Consider the following 17,040-nt stretch of genomic DNA (forward strand, 5'->3'; position numbering starts at 1 on the left):
GTATGTCACATTGTTGCATCTGTACTCAGCCTGCCTGCCGACTGCTTGGTTTCACCCAATTACTGTGATGAAACAGACAGTCCACGGAGGGAAATGATGAAAAAGGACAAAGCCCTTGGCCACATGTCACATTTGAGGTGCTAACAGCACGCAAGCTGGGCTTTGAATTGGGCTGCTGACCATGCAAGGCTGTGGATACTAGGTGTATATTAGGTAGAATGATATAATGTATCGTTTCTATTCTTCTGTGACCAGTGGGAAACACGTTTTGGTGTGGGGGAGAAAATGGGCCATTATACACTATATATAGAAAAGTATGTGGACACCCCTTTAAATGAGTGAATTCGGCTATTTCAGGCACACCCGTTGCTGACAGGTGTATAAAATTGAGCACACAGTCATGCAATCTTCAGAGACAAACATTGGCAGTAGAATGGCCTTACTGAAGAGTTCAGTGGCTTTCAACGTGGCACCATCAAATGTCTGCCCTGCTAGAGCTGCCCCGGCCAACTGCAAGTGCTGTTATTGTCAAGTAGAAATGTCTAGGAGCAACAGGTCGGCAGCGAAGTGGTAGGCCACACAAGCTCACAGAACGGGATTGTCTGTCCTCGAATGAAACACTCACTACTGAGTTCCAAACTGCCTCTGGAAGCAACGTCAGCACAAGAACTGTTCGTCGGGAGCTTCATGGAATGGGTTTCCGTGGCCGAGCAGCCACACACCATGCGCAAGATCACCATGCGCAATGCCATGCGTCGGCTAGAGTGGTGTAAAGCTCACCGCAATTGGCCTCTGGAGCAGTGGAAACGTGCTCGCTGGAGTGATGAATCACGCTTCACCATCTGGCAGTCCTAAGGACAAATCTGTGTTTGGCGGATGCCAGGACAATGCTACCTGCCCCAATGCATAGTGACAACTGTAATGTTTGGTGGAGGAGGAATAATGGTCTGGGGCTGTTTTTCATGGTTCGAGCTAGGCCCTTTAGTTCCAGAGAAAGGAAATTTTAACACTACAGCATACAATGACATTCCAGATGATTCTGTTCTTCCAACTTTGTTACAACAGTTTGGGGAAGGTCCTGTTTCAGCATGACAATGTCTTCGTGCACAAAGTGAGGTTCAAACAGAAATGGCTTGACGAGATCAGTGTGGAAGAACTTGACTGGCCTGCACAGAGCTCTGACATCAACCCCAATGAACACATTTGGGATGAATTGGAACAGCGACTGTGAGCCAGGCCTAATCGCCCAACATCAGTGCCCGACGTCACTAATGGAAGCAAGTCCCCGCAGCTATGTTTCGACATCTAGTGGAAATCCTTCCCAGAAGAGTGGAGGCTGTTATAGCAGCAAAGGGGGGACCAACTCCATATTAATGCCCATGATTTTGGAATGAGATGTTCGATGAGCAGGTGTCCATATACTTTTGGTCATGTTGTGTATCAAGCGGCCCTCGTCTCACTCTCTCTGCGTTTCCAGACATTCCTGAGAGCGTGACCAGGAAGGAATACCCAACCTCGTATTCCACCAGGCCCCCATGGTCAATGAGGAACATTTGAATTTGAATTGAAGTTTGGTTCACTTTTTGAATTGACTGGAATTGAAATGGAGTTGACCCTCACCCTGCCAGGCCCAGCAGCACAGCACACATCTCTCCCCAGACATCTGCACTGCTCTGTGAGTACACCTTCAGAGAGGCGGGCGCCTTTGAAGCCTGCAACACTTCCCCTCTCTCCTTAAGGGCTCAGACACACCAACAGTGTTTGCTGGCCGAGAGTACTTAGCACCACTGAACGTAATTTGCAAACCAATAATTGTAGAATTGTGTGAAAAATGTTGGCAGTCAAATGTCTACAGCAGGTGGTCCCTAAAACACAGCGCGCTGAATGATCAACAGACGAACGTGAGATCCACAATCGGTGCAATGTGTGTGAGCATTAACATTCCCCCATAACCCCAACTCCCTCTCTGCCCTCTTTCTCCCTACTCCAGCTTTCTTCCTTTCCTTCAGAATCTCTCTCTTTCTCCCTCTCTGTGTGTGACTGGACTCCTCTAGCCTCAGTAGCCCATTTCATCTTGACATCACTAGCAGGGACAACTCAGGTCTCATTAGTGTCGGGAGCTTGAGAGAGAAAACGGATTGAAATCACCCTTCACTTTTTTCTCTCTCTCTCTCTCTCTCTCTCTCTCTCTCTCTCTCTCTCTCTCTCTCTCTCTCTCTCTCTCTCTCTCTCTCTCTCTCTCTCTCTCTCTCTCTCTCTCTCTCTCTCTCTCTCTCTCTCTCTCTCTCTCTCTCTCTCTCTCTCTCTCTCTCTCTCTCTCTCTCTCTCTCTCTCTCTCTCTCTCTCTCTCTCTCTCTCTCTCTCTCTCTCTCTCTCTCTCTCTCTCTCTCTCTCTCTCTCTCATGATGATGCTTCAAAGGCAATTGAAAAACCTGCATGTTTTGCATAACGCGCCAACAGATCCATTGATGACTTGATAGCTACTGCACTGCAAACTGCCCAAACTGCCCTGAGGGTAGGCAACAACATCTCCTTCACGCTGATCCTTAACACAGTGGCCCCCATGGGGTGTGTGCTCAGCCCCATCCTATACTCCCTGTTCACCCACGACTCCAACTCTAACATCAAGTTTGCTGACGACACAACAGTGGTATGCCTTATCACCAACAATGTCGAGACAGCCTACAGGGAGAAGGTTAGTGCCCTGGCAGAGTGGTGCAGAGAGATCCCACCCCTATCCACATCGAATCCACATCGACGGGGCCGCAGTGGAGAGGGTCAAAAGCTTCACCAAGGACCTGAAATGGTCCCACCACATCGACGCCGCTGTGAAAAAGGTGCAACAGCGCCTCTTCAACCTCAGGAGTCTAAAGAAATTCTGCATTGCCCCTAAGACCCTCACAAACTTCTACGGATAAGCCATCGAGAGCATCCTGTCGCCCTGCATCACCACCTGCTGCATTGCCCACAACCGCATGGCTCTCCAGAGGGTGGTGTGGTCAGCCCAACTGGGGGCACAATGCCCGCCCTCTAAAACATCTACAGCACCCGGTGTCATAGGAAGTTCAAGAAGATCATCAAGCACCTCAGCCACCCGAGCCACAGCCTGTTAACCCTGCTACCATCTAGCAGACTTAAGACAGTACAGGTGTATCAAAGCCGGGACCGAGAGACTGAAAAACAGTTTACATACTATTTTACCTACTTTGTATGCACTGTATTCTAGTCATGGCTCATTCTATATAACTACTATATAACTATATAACTACTGCTGTACACATCTTTTCTATTAATATACTGCCCATACTGTCTATTCACACCATTTAGATTCATACTGTATTTATATTCCGGACTCTGACATTGTTCGTTCTGATAATGCTTGTTTTGATATTTCTGATATACACTCCAGTGTAGATTTGGACTTGGGTTTTAGGTTATTGTCATACTGAGAGGTGAACTCATCTCTGTGAGTGTCACCAGTGTCTGGTGGAAAGCAGACTGAACCAGATTTCCCTCTAGAATTTTGCCTGTGCTTAGCTTCATTACATTTGTTTTTTATCCTGAAAAACTCCCCAGTCCTTAACAATTACAAGCATGCCCATAATGCAGCCACCACTATGCTTGAAAATATGGAGGGTGGTACTCAGTAATGTGTTATTTTGGATTTTACAGTGAATTGCTTTGCCACATTTTTTGCAGTATTACTTTAGTGCCTTGTTGCAAACATGATGGATGTTTAAGAATATTATTCTGTACAGTCTTCCTTCTATTCACACTGTCAATTAGGTTAGTATTGTGGAGTAACTACAATGTTGTCAATTCATCCTCAGTTTTCTCCTTTCACAGCCATTAAACGCTGTAACTGTTTTAAAGTCACCATTGGCCTCATGGTGAAATTCCTGAGCGGTTTCTTTCCTCTCCGACAACTGTGTTAGGAAGTATGCTTGTATCTTTGTAGTGACTGGGTATGTTGATACACCATCCAAGTTATTCATTTCAGCATGTTCAAAGGGACATTCCAAGTGTGCTGTTTTACCCATCTCCAATAGGTCTCCTTCTTTGCGAGGCATTGAAAAACCTCCCTGGTCTTCGTGTTTGAGTGTGTGGTTGAAATTCACTGCTGGACTGAGGGACCTTACAGGTAATTGTATGTGTGGGGTACAGAGATGAGGTAGTCATAAAAAAATCATGTTAAACACTATTATTGCACAAAGGAGTGAGTCCATGCAACTTATTATGTGAATTGTTAAGCACATTTTTACTTCTGAACTTATTTAGACTTGCCATAACAAAGGGGTTGAATACTTATTGACTCAAGTCATTTCAGCTTCTCATTTTTAATCCATAAAAAAAACAAAAAAAACTACACTTTGACATTATGGGGTATTGTGTGTAGGCCAGTGATAAAATATATCTCCATTTAATACATTTTAAATTCAGACTGTTAGACAACAAAATGTGAAAAAAGTAAAGGGGTGTGAATACTGTGTCTGAATCGCGTCCTCTCTCTATCTCTTTTTACATGCTTCCCTTTGTGTTCTCTCCCCTAACTTCTGTGTCACGCTCATGTCGTCACTGTCAGTGTGACTGTCACTATGTGTGCATTTGGTGTGCCCTGCAGGCACAGTCACATAGTGGTGGCTGAATGAGGAAGTGATGGTGGCTCTGTGACTGGCTACACTATGAAGAGCAACTAGAGACCACTTTAATGGCTGCCTGACAGCTGGTGAAGAGATTCACTACAGCTCCGGGGGCCCATGCACCCTGTGACTTTACACACACACAGGCTTGCAGCAGGGCGATACACACTCCTGTATAAATACACACACAAACACAAGGCATTGTGACTGTAAAGAGAATAAAGCCTCACAAAGTGTTACCTAATTATAAATTATATGATGAAAATACTGCAGGCATTAAATCTGCTGTGTCTCTCACACACACACACACACACACACACACACACACACACACACTGCTGAAGTCACATGCTGTCACTATAGGCACTCGAGTGGAGCTCCTTTCCTAGGCCTCCTTCCAATTAATATTTTTCAGGATGTGAAAACAAAAAAACAAGCGTGCAGCATAAAAAAAGAAAAAAGGAAAACAGAAGCAAAAAAATGCGCCAACTTTTTGGTCTGGGTAGGTTGGCTAGAAATAATTGGCTGTCAAGGATAGGAAAAGTAGTAGTGTGCTTTTTCAAAGCTGGACCAAAGAACAATACAAGGACAGAGTAGGGGACAGTAAGAGGACAGGGAAGAGATAGAGTGGCCTGCCTCCTTTGTTTCCATTAAAACCCAACAAGCAGGGCTGGAACAATGTCTAGGTCACTACAAGCACCGGTGGCTTGGAGGAGAGGAGATGATCATTCTCCCTGTATGCAAACAGGCTTTGGGGAGTAATGCCCTGGGTGTGCCTCTGCATAACGGCTGCTAATGGCACTGATGGCCACTCCCCCTACAGCACTCTCAGAGTTCTGCAAGCTGTTTCTTGTCACGTCCTACCTATGACAAACAATCCCTACACTCTTATTGACATAATGAATTTTAGAGAGCCAAGGCTGCAGCTTTTCATTTCACCATCATCTGTAGAGGACAATGAAGCGTGAGAGGCAGGACTCTGCCAGCCACAGTGTGTGAAAAGATCCTTTGGCAGCTCATTTCAAAGGGGATATTGGTGTGAAGAATTGCAGTCTGTAAACATGCTAAATGCCTCGGCATGCAACACAGGGATGAGCTCACACACACACACACACACACACACACACACACACACACACACACACACACACACACACACACACACACACACACACACACACACACACAATGGCAACTATCCTCACACAAAAAAATCCTCACACAAACTAATAAAAAACAGACGAAAACACACAGAAAAAATGTAGCATTACAAAATATAAGCTTTAAAAAAAAATGCTGCTCTTGGTAGAATTATACTTGGCTCTACTTCAAGATAATTCATTCCTGTCAGATATACAGTGCCTTGAGAAAGTATTCGGCCCCCTTGAACTTTGCGACCTTTTGCCACATTTCAGGCTTCAAACATAAAGATATAAAACTGTATTTTTTTGTGAAGAATCAACAACAAGTGGGACACAATCATGAAGTGGAACGACATTTATTGGATATTTCAAACTTTTTTAACAAATCAAAAACTGAAAAACTGGGCGTGCAAAATTATTCAGCCCCTTTACTTTCAGTGCAGCAAACTCTCTCCAGAAGTTCAGTGAGGATCTCTGAATGATCCAATGTTGACCTAAATGACTAATGATGATAAATACAATCCACCTGTGTGTAATCAAGTCTCCGTATAAATGCACCTGCACTGTGATAGTCTCAGAGGTCCGTTAAAAGCGCAGAGAGCATCATGAAGAACAAGGAACACACCAGGCAGGTCCGAGATACTGTTGTGAAGCAGTTTAAAGCCGGATTTGGATACAAAAAGATTTCCCAAGCTTTAAACATCCCAAGGAGCACTGTGCAAGCGATAATATTGAAATGGAAGGAGTATCAGACCACTGCAAATCTACCAAGACCTGGCCGTCCCTCTAAACTTTCAGCTCATACAAGGAGAAGACTGATCAGAGATGCAGCCAAGAGGCCCATGATCACTCTGGATGAACTGCAGAGATCTACAGCTGAGGTGGGAGACTCTGTCCATAGGACAACAATCAGTCGTATATTGCACAAATCTGGCCTTTATGGAAGAGTGGCAAGAAGAAAGCCATTTCTTAAAGATATCCATAAAAAGTGTCGTTTAAAGTTTGCCACAAGTCACCTGGGAGACACACCAAACATGTGGAAGAAGGTGCTCTGGTCAGATGAAACCAAAATTGAACTTTTTGGCAACAATGCAAAACGTTATGTTTGGTGTAAAAGCAACACAGCTGAACACACCATCCCCACTGTCAAACATGGTGGTGGCAGCATCATGGTTTGGGCCTGCTTTTCTTCAGCAGGGACAGGGAAGATGGTTAAAATTGATGGGAAGATGGATGGAGCCAAATACAGGACCATTCTGGAAGAAAACCTGATGGAGTCTGCAAAAGACCTGAGACTGGGACGGAGATTTGTCTTCCAACAAGACAATGATCCAAAACAAAGCAAAATCTACAATGGAATGGTTCAAAAATAAACATATCCAGGTGTTAGAATGGCCAAGTCAAAGTCCAGACCTGAATCCAATCGAGAATCTGTGGAAAGAACTGAAAACTGCTGTTCACAAATGCTCTCCATCCAACCTCACTGAGCTCGAGTTGTTTTGCAAGGAGGAATGGGAAAAAATGTCAGTCTCTCGATGTGCAAAACTGATAGAGACATACCCCAAGCGACTTACAGCTGTAATCGCAGCAAAAGGTGGCGCTACAAAGTATTAACTTAAGGGGGCTGAATAATTTTGCATGCCCAATTTTTCAGTTTTTGATTTGTTAAAAAAGTTTGAGATATCCAATAAATGTCGTTCCACTTCATGATTGTGTCCCACTTGTTGTTGATTCTTCACAAAAAAATACAGTTTTATATCTTTATGTTTGAAGCCTGAAATGTGGCAAACGGTCGCAAAGTTCAAGGGGGCCGAATACTTTCGCAAGGCACTGTATATTCCATCTCCGTTGGAAGCTGTCACAGCACCATTCATGTCACTAAAGTCTACATATCTATATGAGTATCCCCCCTTCCTCCTATTCCCCAACCCGCTGCTCACCTTCCTGCAGGTACATGACAGCCTGTGAGTAGTTCTGCAGTGCGTGGTGTGTCCTCCCCAGACTGCCGTAGGCTAGGGTCTTGGCCGCCAGGTCATTGGTCTGAGCTGCAACACTCAGATGCTGCTCCTGGAACACCACTGCACGCTCATAGTTGCCTAGCGACTCGTAGGTGAGGCCCAGGTTGCCATAGGCACGGCCCTGTCGGGCGGGCCTGCCCGTCTCCTCTGCGATCTCCAGGTCACTCTGGTGGCAGCGCAGGGCCGTCTCGTACTCTCCCATGGATTGGTAGACCACGCCCAGGCCACAGCTGGCGTCGCCCTCTAGTGGGCGGTCCTGGGTGTCACGGGCGATGCCTAGCTGGCGCTCCAGACAGGAGATGGCCTGTTCATAGTTCCCCAACTGGCTGTGGAGCGCCCCCAGCTCCCCGTAAGCCTGGGCCTTCCCTCCACACTCCCCCAGCTCATGGGCCACCACCAGACGCTTCTCAAAACACACCAGGGACTGCTGCAGGTTACCCATCGCCCTGCAGGGGGAGACACAGAGGGGCTTAACGAGGGAAAGTCAAACAGTAGGGGAAGGATGGAGATATGCAGGGTCAACTGGGCAGACTGGGACAGAGATGGGATATATTATATGCCTACTAGAAAGGCCCGTAATTGCCATCTGCTCCTCAATATGAACAAACAGACTCGTGCCACAGAGACTGTGTCCTCCAAGTACACTCCTCTCACAGTAACCTTGTTCCTCTCTCTGCTTATCTCCTATCAGGGGGATAGTAGAACAGCTATGATCTAATCTGCACATATGGCCACACTGTGCTATTATGGAAGAATGAGAAACACACATCACATTTGCCATTTGCCAAGCTCTGCATCGTTTCAGTGGGAATGAATATTCAGATACCCAACAAAAAGCACGGCAGATGACTCTCGGAGGACTGTGTGCGTGTGTGTGTGTGTGTGTGTGTGTGTGTGTGTGTGTGTGTGTGTGTGTGTGTGTGTGTGTGTGTGTGTGTGTGTGTGTGTGTGTAGAGGAAGAGAAAAGGGGCTGCAGGGGAATGAAGCAGGGTTGATGGGTTAATGATGCAATGGGTTGGGGGGTGCTAGATAATATAATTCACCCTCCACTTGGCCTAGATTAGAGGGATGTCACATGGACGATACAGGTTCTGTCTCTCTCTGTGAATAGGCCTACACATCAATAAGACCTGCATTCAAACCCAGGTTTTGTTCTCTTGAACACTCTGCACAGAAACCCTGCAAATAGACAATTTTCACATTCACAGGCGGAGCAACAACTACCGGATGTCGCTTGAAAAGGACCATTAAAATAATAAAAGGCTTTAGCTTAATTAATGTTCTCTTTTAAAGAGAGCTGGTTCACTAAAGGCTATGGGAGAGAGAGAGAGATAGAGAGAGAGAGAGAGAGAGAGAGAGAGAGAGAGAGAGAGAGAGAGAGAGAGATAGGAAGTGAGGAAGGTCGGAGTCTGATGTACATTCTTCACCTCTCAGCTCATGCATGGCTAATGCAGGGTTCTGTCTGATTGTTATGGTGGCATGTTGATGATGCACAATAAGGGGACAAATCATGTCTGAAATGAGAATTCCATTGCTGCTGCCGTGTTTTGTTTCACAGCGTATTCTCACAGGATGTTATCAGCTCTCAGACACACACAGGGGAGAGAGAAAGAGAAGAAAAGAGTTGTCTTGAATTAGCTGCAGTTCCCCCGGTTTCAGACGTCTGTCAGGCAAAGCCTCTTTGCATACCGATCAGCTGGGGGCCAGTAGGCTCAGTGCTGAAGCAGCCAGCACCAGCCTCACTGAGCCTCCCGATCCACAACACCGACCGTCGAGGTGTCTCTAAACTAGGGTGGTCCTGGAAATGGAAGCGCCAACACAAGCAGGAAAACAGCAGCGGGCACAAAAAGAAAAAAGATTATGCAAAGCAGGATTACTATGATTATTAGTAATACCCAGTCAAAGCAAATGATCTGTCACCGCAACAACCAGAGGAAATTGATATCGGCAACTTATTCAAAGGCAGAATGGCTTTCTGCTCGCAACGGTAGCTTAGGAGTGCATTTGAAATATGACGCCTTGCTTTTAAATGTTATTCAAATGAGAAAAATGCTAATTAAAGTTCTATATATACTTTCATCAGCAGTACTCTTCCTCTATGATTAAGATATTAGCTGTTCATAACAGGCAGTAAGAGGTTTCATGGTTTTAGTGCTTTCATCCAACCACAGATTTCCCACCAGAGCTAGAGCAGGGTTTTTGTGCTGCAGAGACACCATGTATTCCCAAGCCAATCCTTTAGTGACACTTTAGTCCAATCACTACTTCAAGAAGAGGTCATTTGGACAGATGGCACAGCTTACCTAGAACACTATCTAAGTAACTCATTCAGTTAAAAAACAGGAGTCACTACAGGGCAGGGGTGCTCAACTACTATTTGAGAAGGTTCGGTCACACAAATGTCCTGGGTGGCAAAGGTCAGGATGGATATGTTCTTTATTGGCGAAGTAACAAACCTCCACGGATGCAACCCCAAACTGTCCACACCCCTCTTGTTGGCAGAAAGAAAAGTTTTAAAGCTTATTCCTGCAATTCTACACATTTTGCCATGTTATATGTTATATGCCATTTTGCCATATGATACAGTGCCTTGCGAAAGTATTCGGCCCCCTTGAACTTTGCGACCTTTTGCCACATTTCAGGCTTCAAACATAAAGATATAAAACTGTATTTTTTTGTGAAGAATCAACAACAAGTGGGACACAATCATGAAGTGGAACGACATTTATTGGATATTTCAAACTTTTTTAACAAATCAAAAACTGAATAATTGGGCGTGCAAAATTATTCAGCCCCTTTACTTTCAGTGCAGCAAACTCTCTCCAGAAGTTCAGTGAGGATCTCTGAATGATCCAATGTTGACCTAAATGACTAATGATGATAAATACAATCCACCTGTGTGTAATCAAGTCTCCGTATAAATGCACCTGCACTGTGATAGTCTCAGAGGTCCGTTAAAAGCGCAGAGAGCATCATGAAGAACAAGGAACACACCAGGCAGGTCCGAGATACTGTTGTGAAGCAGTTTAAAGCCGGATTTGGATACAAAAAGATTTCCCAAGCTTTAAACATCCCAAGGAGCACTGTGCAAGCGATAATATTGAAATGGAAGGAGTATCAGACCACTGCAAATCTACCAAGACCTGGCCGTCCCTCTAAACTTTCAGCTCATACAAGGAGAAGACTGATCAGAGATGCAGCCAAGAGGCCCATGATCACTCTGGATGAACTGCAGAGATCTACAGCTGAGGTGGGAGACTCTGTCCATAGGACAACAATCAGTCGTATATTGCACAAATCTGGCCTTTATGGAAGAGTGGCAAGAAGAAAGCCATTTCTTAAAGATATCCATAAAAAGTGTCGTTTAAAGTTTGCCACAAGTCACCTGGGAGACACACCAAACATGTGGAAGAAGGTGCTCTGGTCAGATGAAACCAAAATTGAACTTTTTGGCAACAATGCAAAACGTTATGTTTGGTGTAAAAGCAACACAGCTGAACACACCATCCCCACTGTCAAACATGGTGGTGGCAGCATCATGGTTTGGGCCTGCTTTTCTTCAGCAGGGACAGGGAAGATGGTTAAAATTGATGGGAAGATGGATGGAGCCAAATACAGGACCATTCTGGAAGAAAACCTGATGGAGTCTGCAAAAGACCTGAGACTGGGACGGAGATTTGTCTTCCAACAAGACAATGATCCAAAACATAAAGCAAAATCTACAATGGAATGGTTCAAAAATAAACATATCCAGGTGTTAGAATGGCCAAGTCAAAGTCCAGACCTGAATCCAATCGAGAATCTGTGGAAAGAACTGAAAACTGCTGTTCACAAATGCTCTCCATCCAACCTCACTGAGCTCGAGCTGTTTTGCAAGGAGGAATGGGAAAAAATTTCAGTCTCTCGATGTGCAAAACTGATAGAGACATACCCCAAGCGACTTACAGCTGTAATCGCAGCAAAACGTGGCGCTACAGAGTATTAACTTAAGGGGGCTGAATAATTTTGCACGCCCAATTTTTCAGTTTTTGATTTGTTAAAAAAGTTTGAAATATCCAATAAATGTTGTTCCACTTCATGATTGTGTCCCACTTGTTGTTGATTCTTCACAAAAATATACAGTTTTATATCTTTATGTTTGAAGCCTGAAATGTGGCAAAAGGTCGCAAAGTTCAAGGGGGCCGAATACTTTCGCAAGGCACTGTACCTGAGTGACAAAACAAAATCAATGAGGCCCCCATGGGCACATAATCTAAATAAGCATAACTGACCTACTTAGTGACCTGATAGGGAGGTATAACCAATCATGTTACAGGTTTCTAAGGATGTCTAGTAAGGGCTACTGAGAGATGTCACTGACCTGTGTCCATTCCCCAGGCCTCGGTAGGCCTTCTCCTGGTCCTGCATCCGGTTAAGGCTCTGGGCCACAGACAGGTACTGGTCATAGTATTTAATGGCCTCTTCAAAGTCCCCTAGGGCCTCGTAACAGTCTCCGAGATTACCATAGGCCCTACCCCGGTCCAGCACGGCCTCGTTGCCACTCAGCTGCTGGAGGGTGGCCAGCTGCTGTTCCAGGTAGCCTATAGCCTCCTCCATCACCCCTACATTCATCTTGGTGATGCCCATGTTGCCATAGACCTGGGCCTCTACCCCGGGGTCCTTCAGTCTGCGGCCCAGCTCTAGCTGCTCCTCGTAGCTCTTGAAGGCCATGGCGTACTTCCCCAGGGCCATGTAGACGGCTGCCAGGTGGCCGTGGGCTTTACACTCCCCAGGCACATCGCCCAGCTCCTGGTACACCTCCAGCTCCTGGGTGTGGTAGCCCAGAGCCTTGTCGTACTTCTGCACCAGTCTGTAGGTGGCACCCAGGGCTGCGTAGGCACACGCCTCCATCCTGCGCTCCTTCACCTGAAACAAAGCACAGATAGGATTTCAGTGCATCAGCAAATATTCAACATCAACAGCCTTACATAAACAGCCTGCCTTGCAAAATCAATGGAGTGCTGGACTTACAGTATATAACGTTAATCTCTCTTACTGTATGCAGACAAAGTGGAGACCTTTCCTGTGACTATGACAGATTAAAAACAGGAGCCAGAGAATCTCACCTGGTGAGCCAGGGCCAGCTGCTGCTCATAGAATTGGATAGCCCCAGTCACGTCCTTCTTGCAGACAAAGATGTCCCCCAGGTTGCCCAGGGCTCTGAAGCGGGCCTGTGCATTATTAAGAGACTGGGCTAGAGAGAGCAAGTACTTCTGACACTCCTCTGCCTTGGTGAAGTCACCCAGAGCCTTGAAGGCCAGTCCCAGGTTACAGTAGGCCTTGGCCTGGCTCAGCTTGTCATGCAGGTCCTTAGCCAGAGCCAGGTCCTGCTCATAGTACTTGACAGCGTCCTGATAGCTTCCCAGGCAGTAGTGGGCGTAGCCCAAGTTGTGGCAGACTTTCCCCTCACTCTCCATGTCCTGGAGGTCAGGGGACAAGCGGAGGTACTGCTCGTAGTAGGGCACGGCTTGGGGGAACTCTCCCCGGGAGCAGTGGAAGTTTCCCAGATTGCCGAGGGCGCGAGCCTCGCTCTGGACGTCTCGCAGCTCACGGGCGATATTGAGGTGGTTCTGGTAGTGCTGCAGGGCACGATCGTGGGCCCCCAGGGCCTGGTAGGCCACGGCCAGGTTACCATGGGTGGAGGCCTGTGAGGCCCGGTCATTGACCTCCATGGAGATCTGTAGCTCCTGGCGGTGGTAGCGTACGGCCTGGTCAAAGGCCCCCAGCGCGTTGTAGGCATTGCCCATGTTACCGTAGGCCCGGCCCTGGGCAGCATAGTCACTGAGCTCCTGGGTGATGGAGAGGTGGGTTTTGTGGAGTTTAAGTGCAGTCTCATAGTCTCCTTTCATCTGGTGGATAATGCCTGTGGTTTATGGAAAGGAGAGGAGAGGGAGGTGACAAGATTATCATCCCATTCACAAGAAATGAGGAGAGTTCACTTTGAGTGCCTCATCAGACAGCCACATTATGTAGAAAGCAAATAATTTGATAGTTCAAATATGCTCTCAAACTGAAAACATTACACGTAAAAAATATGATCATTAAAATGGAGCACATTCACACAGCTTTATAATCACATCACAATGGAATCATTAGATTTTTTTTAACTGTCCTTCATGATTGTGTCTTGGAAGAAAATAAGCAAAACCAACAACTTTTCCACTGGGACTGAAACAACAGAGGGAGAAAGAGAGAGAGAAATAGAGCGGGCAGAGCCAATCGAAAGCTGAGCAAACAACTTCTAAAAAATGAGATGAATGTAGAGAACCAATCAATAACTTAGGACTCTGTGCATTGAGCATTTTATCTGTTAGAAATATGATCCTCCTGAAAACAAAAGATTTGCCCTGCAGCCAGCATGCATGTCCACACACAGCAGAGTGTCTTTCTATCTACCTTCCTTTCCTCTGAGACACACACTGGGCTTTGAGTCCCTCTGACTGTTGTCACCCGGCTTTCCATAAACGTATAATTAAACTCCTAATATCAGAGCGCTGTGGCTCCCTGGAGCGGGGGAACAGAGGAAGAGAGTAGGGGATGGCCGCAGGCTGATGGACGGAGCCAGAGCTGGGGAGGACAGCCCGCCACAGGGCTAATGATCACTCACCATAGAGAGAGAGGAACATATGGAGGGGCCTGGCGTGGCGTGGTGGCGGAGCAGCCATTCATCTAACAGGCCTGGCTAACTGTGTCTCTTCTGCGTAGACGATCAGTGTGGGAAAATGGGCCTGGGAGATGAGAGGAACCAGCCCCGACCCGCCGCACCACTCAGAGGGCACTGGGATGGGGACTGGGCCAGCCTGGGCTGGGGTGTGTGGGAAACAGGGAGGACAGGAGTGGGAGGCATTTATGGGTTGTGGTGGGAACTTGATGGTGCCATTGGGATTAGCTACCACCATGTGTGTGACTGTTTTCTGACTTTTCCCTACCAGAACTTTCCACAGTACTGGTGCATGCAGTGGCTAAGTAAACAGAAGGATACAAACTAAACAGCCAACTTAACAGACCCAAAATTATATGACTTCTGTAGCTGTAGATGTGGAGGCATGGCCATTCGAGTTGCCTGTTCAGTTAAAAGCCTTGTATTAGGCCTTTGAGATGCCTGACTAGCAGCCCTGCCATTCTGTTGGTCTCTCGTTCGCACTTATACAGTTTCAGGATTCTCTAACACAGACCTTTTTCTTGGCTGCCAGATTTGGAGGAATAGAAGAGGAGTGGTTTAAATTAAGCTGTGATAAAAATTCATTTGATTGATTGATTGATTATAAATACAAGTTCAGGTGAAAGAAGAGGTAAATATTTGATCTTGTTTGTAAATACAGGTATCGAGGAAAGGGGATTAACCACACAAGGTACATTGGATGGCAGCATAAAAATAACCTTTGAATAGGTTTTCTTTGATTTGCATAGCCCATAGATAGTGGCGTAAATAACCCCAATCCATAGATGGGCTCACTTTTATGATGATTCGCACACAGTTCCCTCACAGTTTTACAGTGGAAAGGAAACCCCTCCGATGAGGTGGATCTGTAGCTCAGTATTTGTTCATCTATGTGGTTCTGTCTTCAGGTTAAAGTGTCATAGTCTTACCTGGCCCAGTAATCATCAGGTCATCACCTGAAGGAATTAATATGCTAAGAATTCTCCAGAAAAAAAAACAAGAGACAGGGCAATGCCTGGTACAGATACAATATGGATTATTAACATACAGTATATAGAAGTGATAAACTGCTACTAACTCTATTATTATGACAAATGGTATAGGCATTATAGGCTTTTGACATTTGAGGTTACAGTAGACTGACATTGGCACCTCACATATCATGGACAGAGCCCAGCCCAGCCCGGGCTCAGAGCATGTTAACATTCACGGCAGGCTGGTCGGAGGAGCAATGACAACCTTTTCCCTCTTCAAAGTCATTGCCAAGATTATGCCCTCCCTTTGGAGCTTATCCCACAGAGGGTATAATGCCTATTGATGTATCACCAGCAAACATGGCCCCAGGCCTCCCCTGAGTCCCCTGCTGGAGGCTAAAATTGGAGCTGGAGCTGGGGCTTGAAGGCTGGGGTGGGGGCAGGGGAGAAAGACTGGAGTTGGAGCAGGAAGAGATGAGGACCATGGACTAGGGCTAGTCCTAAGGCTGTGCCCGGGGCCAGACAAGGGGTCAGAAAACAATCTCTGTCTCGTCCACATTGTAAGAGGATTACAAGAACCCCTGGGTCCCTGTATGATAGTAAATAATAGCATGTTCTGCGCCTCAGGTGGAAAATGGTGTTGGTACACAAACCAGATGGAGATGACGGAGATGGTTGGACAGCTGGATAAGAAATGGGAAATGATAGATACACTGATTTCAAATGACCCCACCAAGAAGTTATTCTTAGAGAAAGGAGAGAATGACTTCTGTTGATCCTGGTTATGCCCATGCAATTCACTTCGACTGCATGATAAGCATTTCTCTCAGACTGCACACTAAGCTTTGTTATGTTACATATATTGGCTATAGCCCAGAGGTTATTTGAGTCTGCAGCTCCATTATTCCCATCTGCACAGTGAGTACTTGAGACAATGACTGCAAAAAAGAGGGATCAAACAACAAGGAAAATATCCCTCCACTCATACACAAAATATCCTTCCACACATACACAAAATATCCCTCCACACGTACACAAAATATCCCTCCACACATACACAGACCTACTGTATCCAATTCACCACCACTCCGTATCTAAATACATTAAAAGGGGGGCGATGCGTTGTCACTTTGCATTACACAGGCGCTCAGTGTGAGAGGGAGATGCTGCAGTGATGACTCTGAGGCTTGGTGTCGTGCTCTGAGTAAATCACTGTGTCATTCTGTGCTGTGTGTGGACAGAGGCTGTTGTGGTCTGCTACACTGTGGAGCATTCTGCCAGCTGCTGCCTCTCTCTCTGCTGCTCTGTCCAGCTAAGAGGATTTCCACATCAATGGAGTCTCTGCCACTGTGCCGGGTTGATACCAGGGATAGAAGGAAGATGGCCAATCACCAAGCAGCCCTCCCTCAGCCCTGGCCTAGAATCCAAATTCTAGCTCACCTTCCATTTATGCCCTTGTTAACACAAGGGCTTGAAGAATGAATACAAAGCAACATATTCAATTGCTATATAAAAATCAATGGTCTAGAAAATTGCAGGACTAGCAGATGCATACTTGCTTTCTAG

The 17,040-nt window shown here is 46.1% G+C and overlaps 1 protein-coding gene across 3 annotated transcripts in view; it reads right to left on the reverse strand.

Moving 5' to 3' along the window:
• LOC110535069 (tetratricopeptide repeat protein 28) overlaps nucleotides 1-17,040 on the reverse strand; it is a 328,541-nt gene that overhangs the window by 31,618 nt on the left and 279,883 nt on the right. For all 3 annotated transcript variants that reach the window (XM_036935885.1, XM_036935884.1, XM_036935887.1), the window contains 3 exons: nucleotides 12,906-13,702; nucleotides 12,161-12,705; nucleotides 7,723-8,246 (listed from right to left, as the gene is read on the reverse strand). In XM_036935885.1, the coding sequence (XP_036791780.1) occupies nucleotides 7,723-8,246; nucleotides 12,161-12,705; nucleotides 12,906-13,702 (1,866 nt within the window). The remainder of the gene's footprint in view (nucleotides 1-7,722; nucleotides 8,247-12,160; nucleotides 12,706-12,905; nucleotides 13,703-17,040) is intronic.

Source organism: Oncorhynchus mykiss, chromosome 11 (assembly GCF_013265735.2).
Source record: "Oncorhynchus mykiss isolate Arlee chromosome 11, USDA_OmykA_1.1, whole genome shotgun sequence".
NCBI classification, from domain to species: Eukaryota; Metazoa; Chordata; class Actinopteri; order Salmoniformes; family Salmonidae; genus Oncorhynchus; species Oncorhynchus mykiss.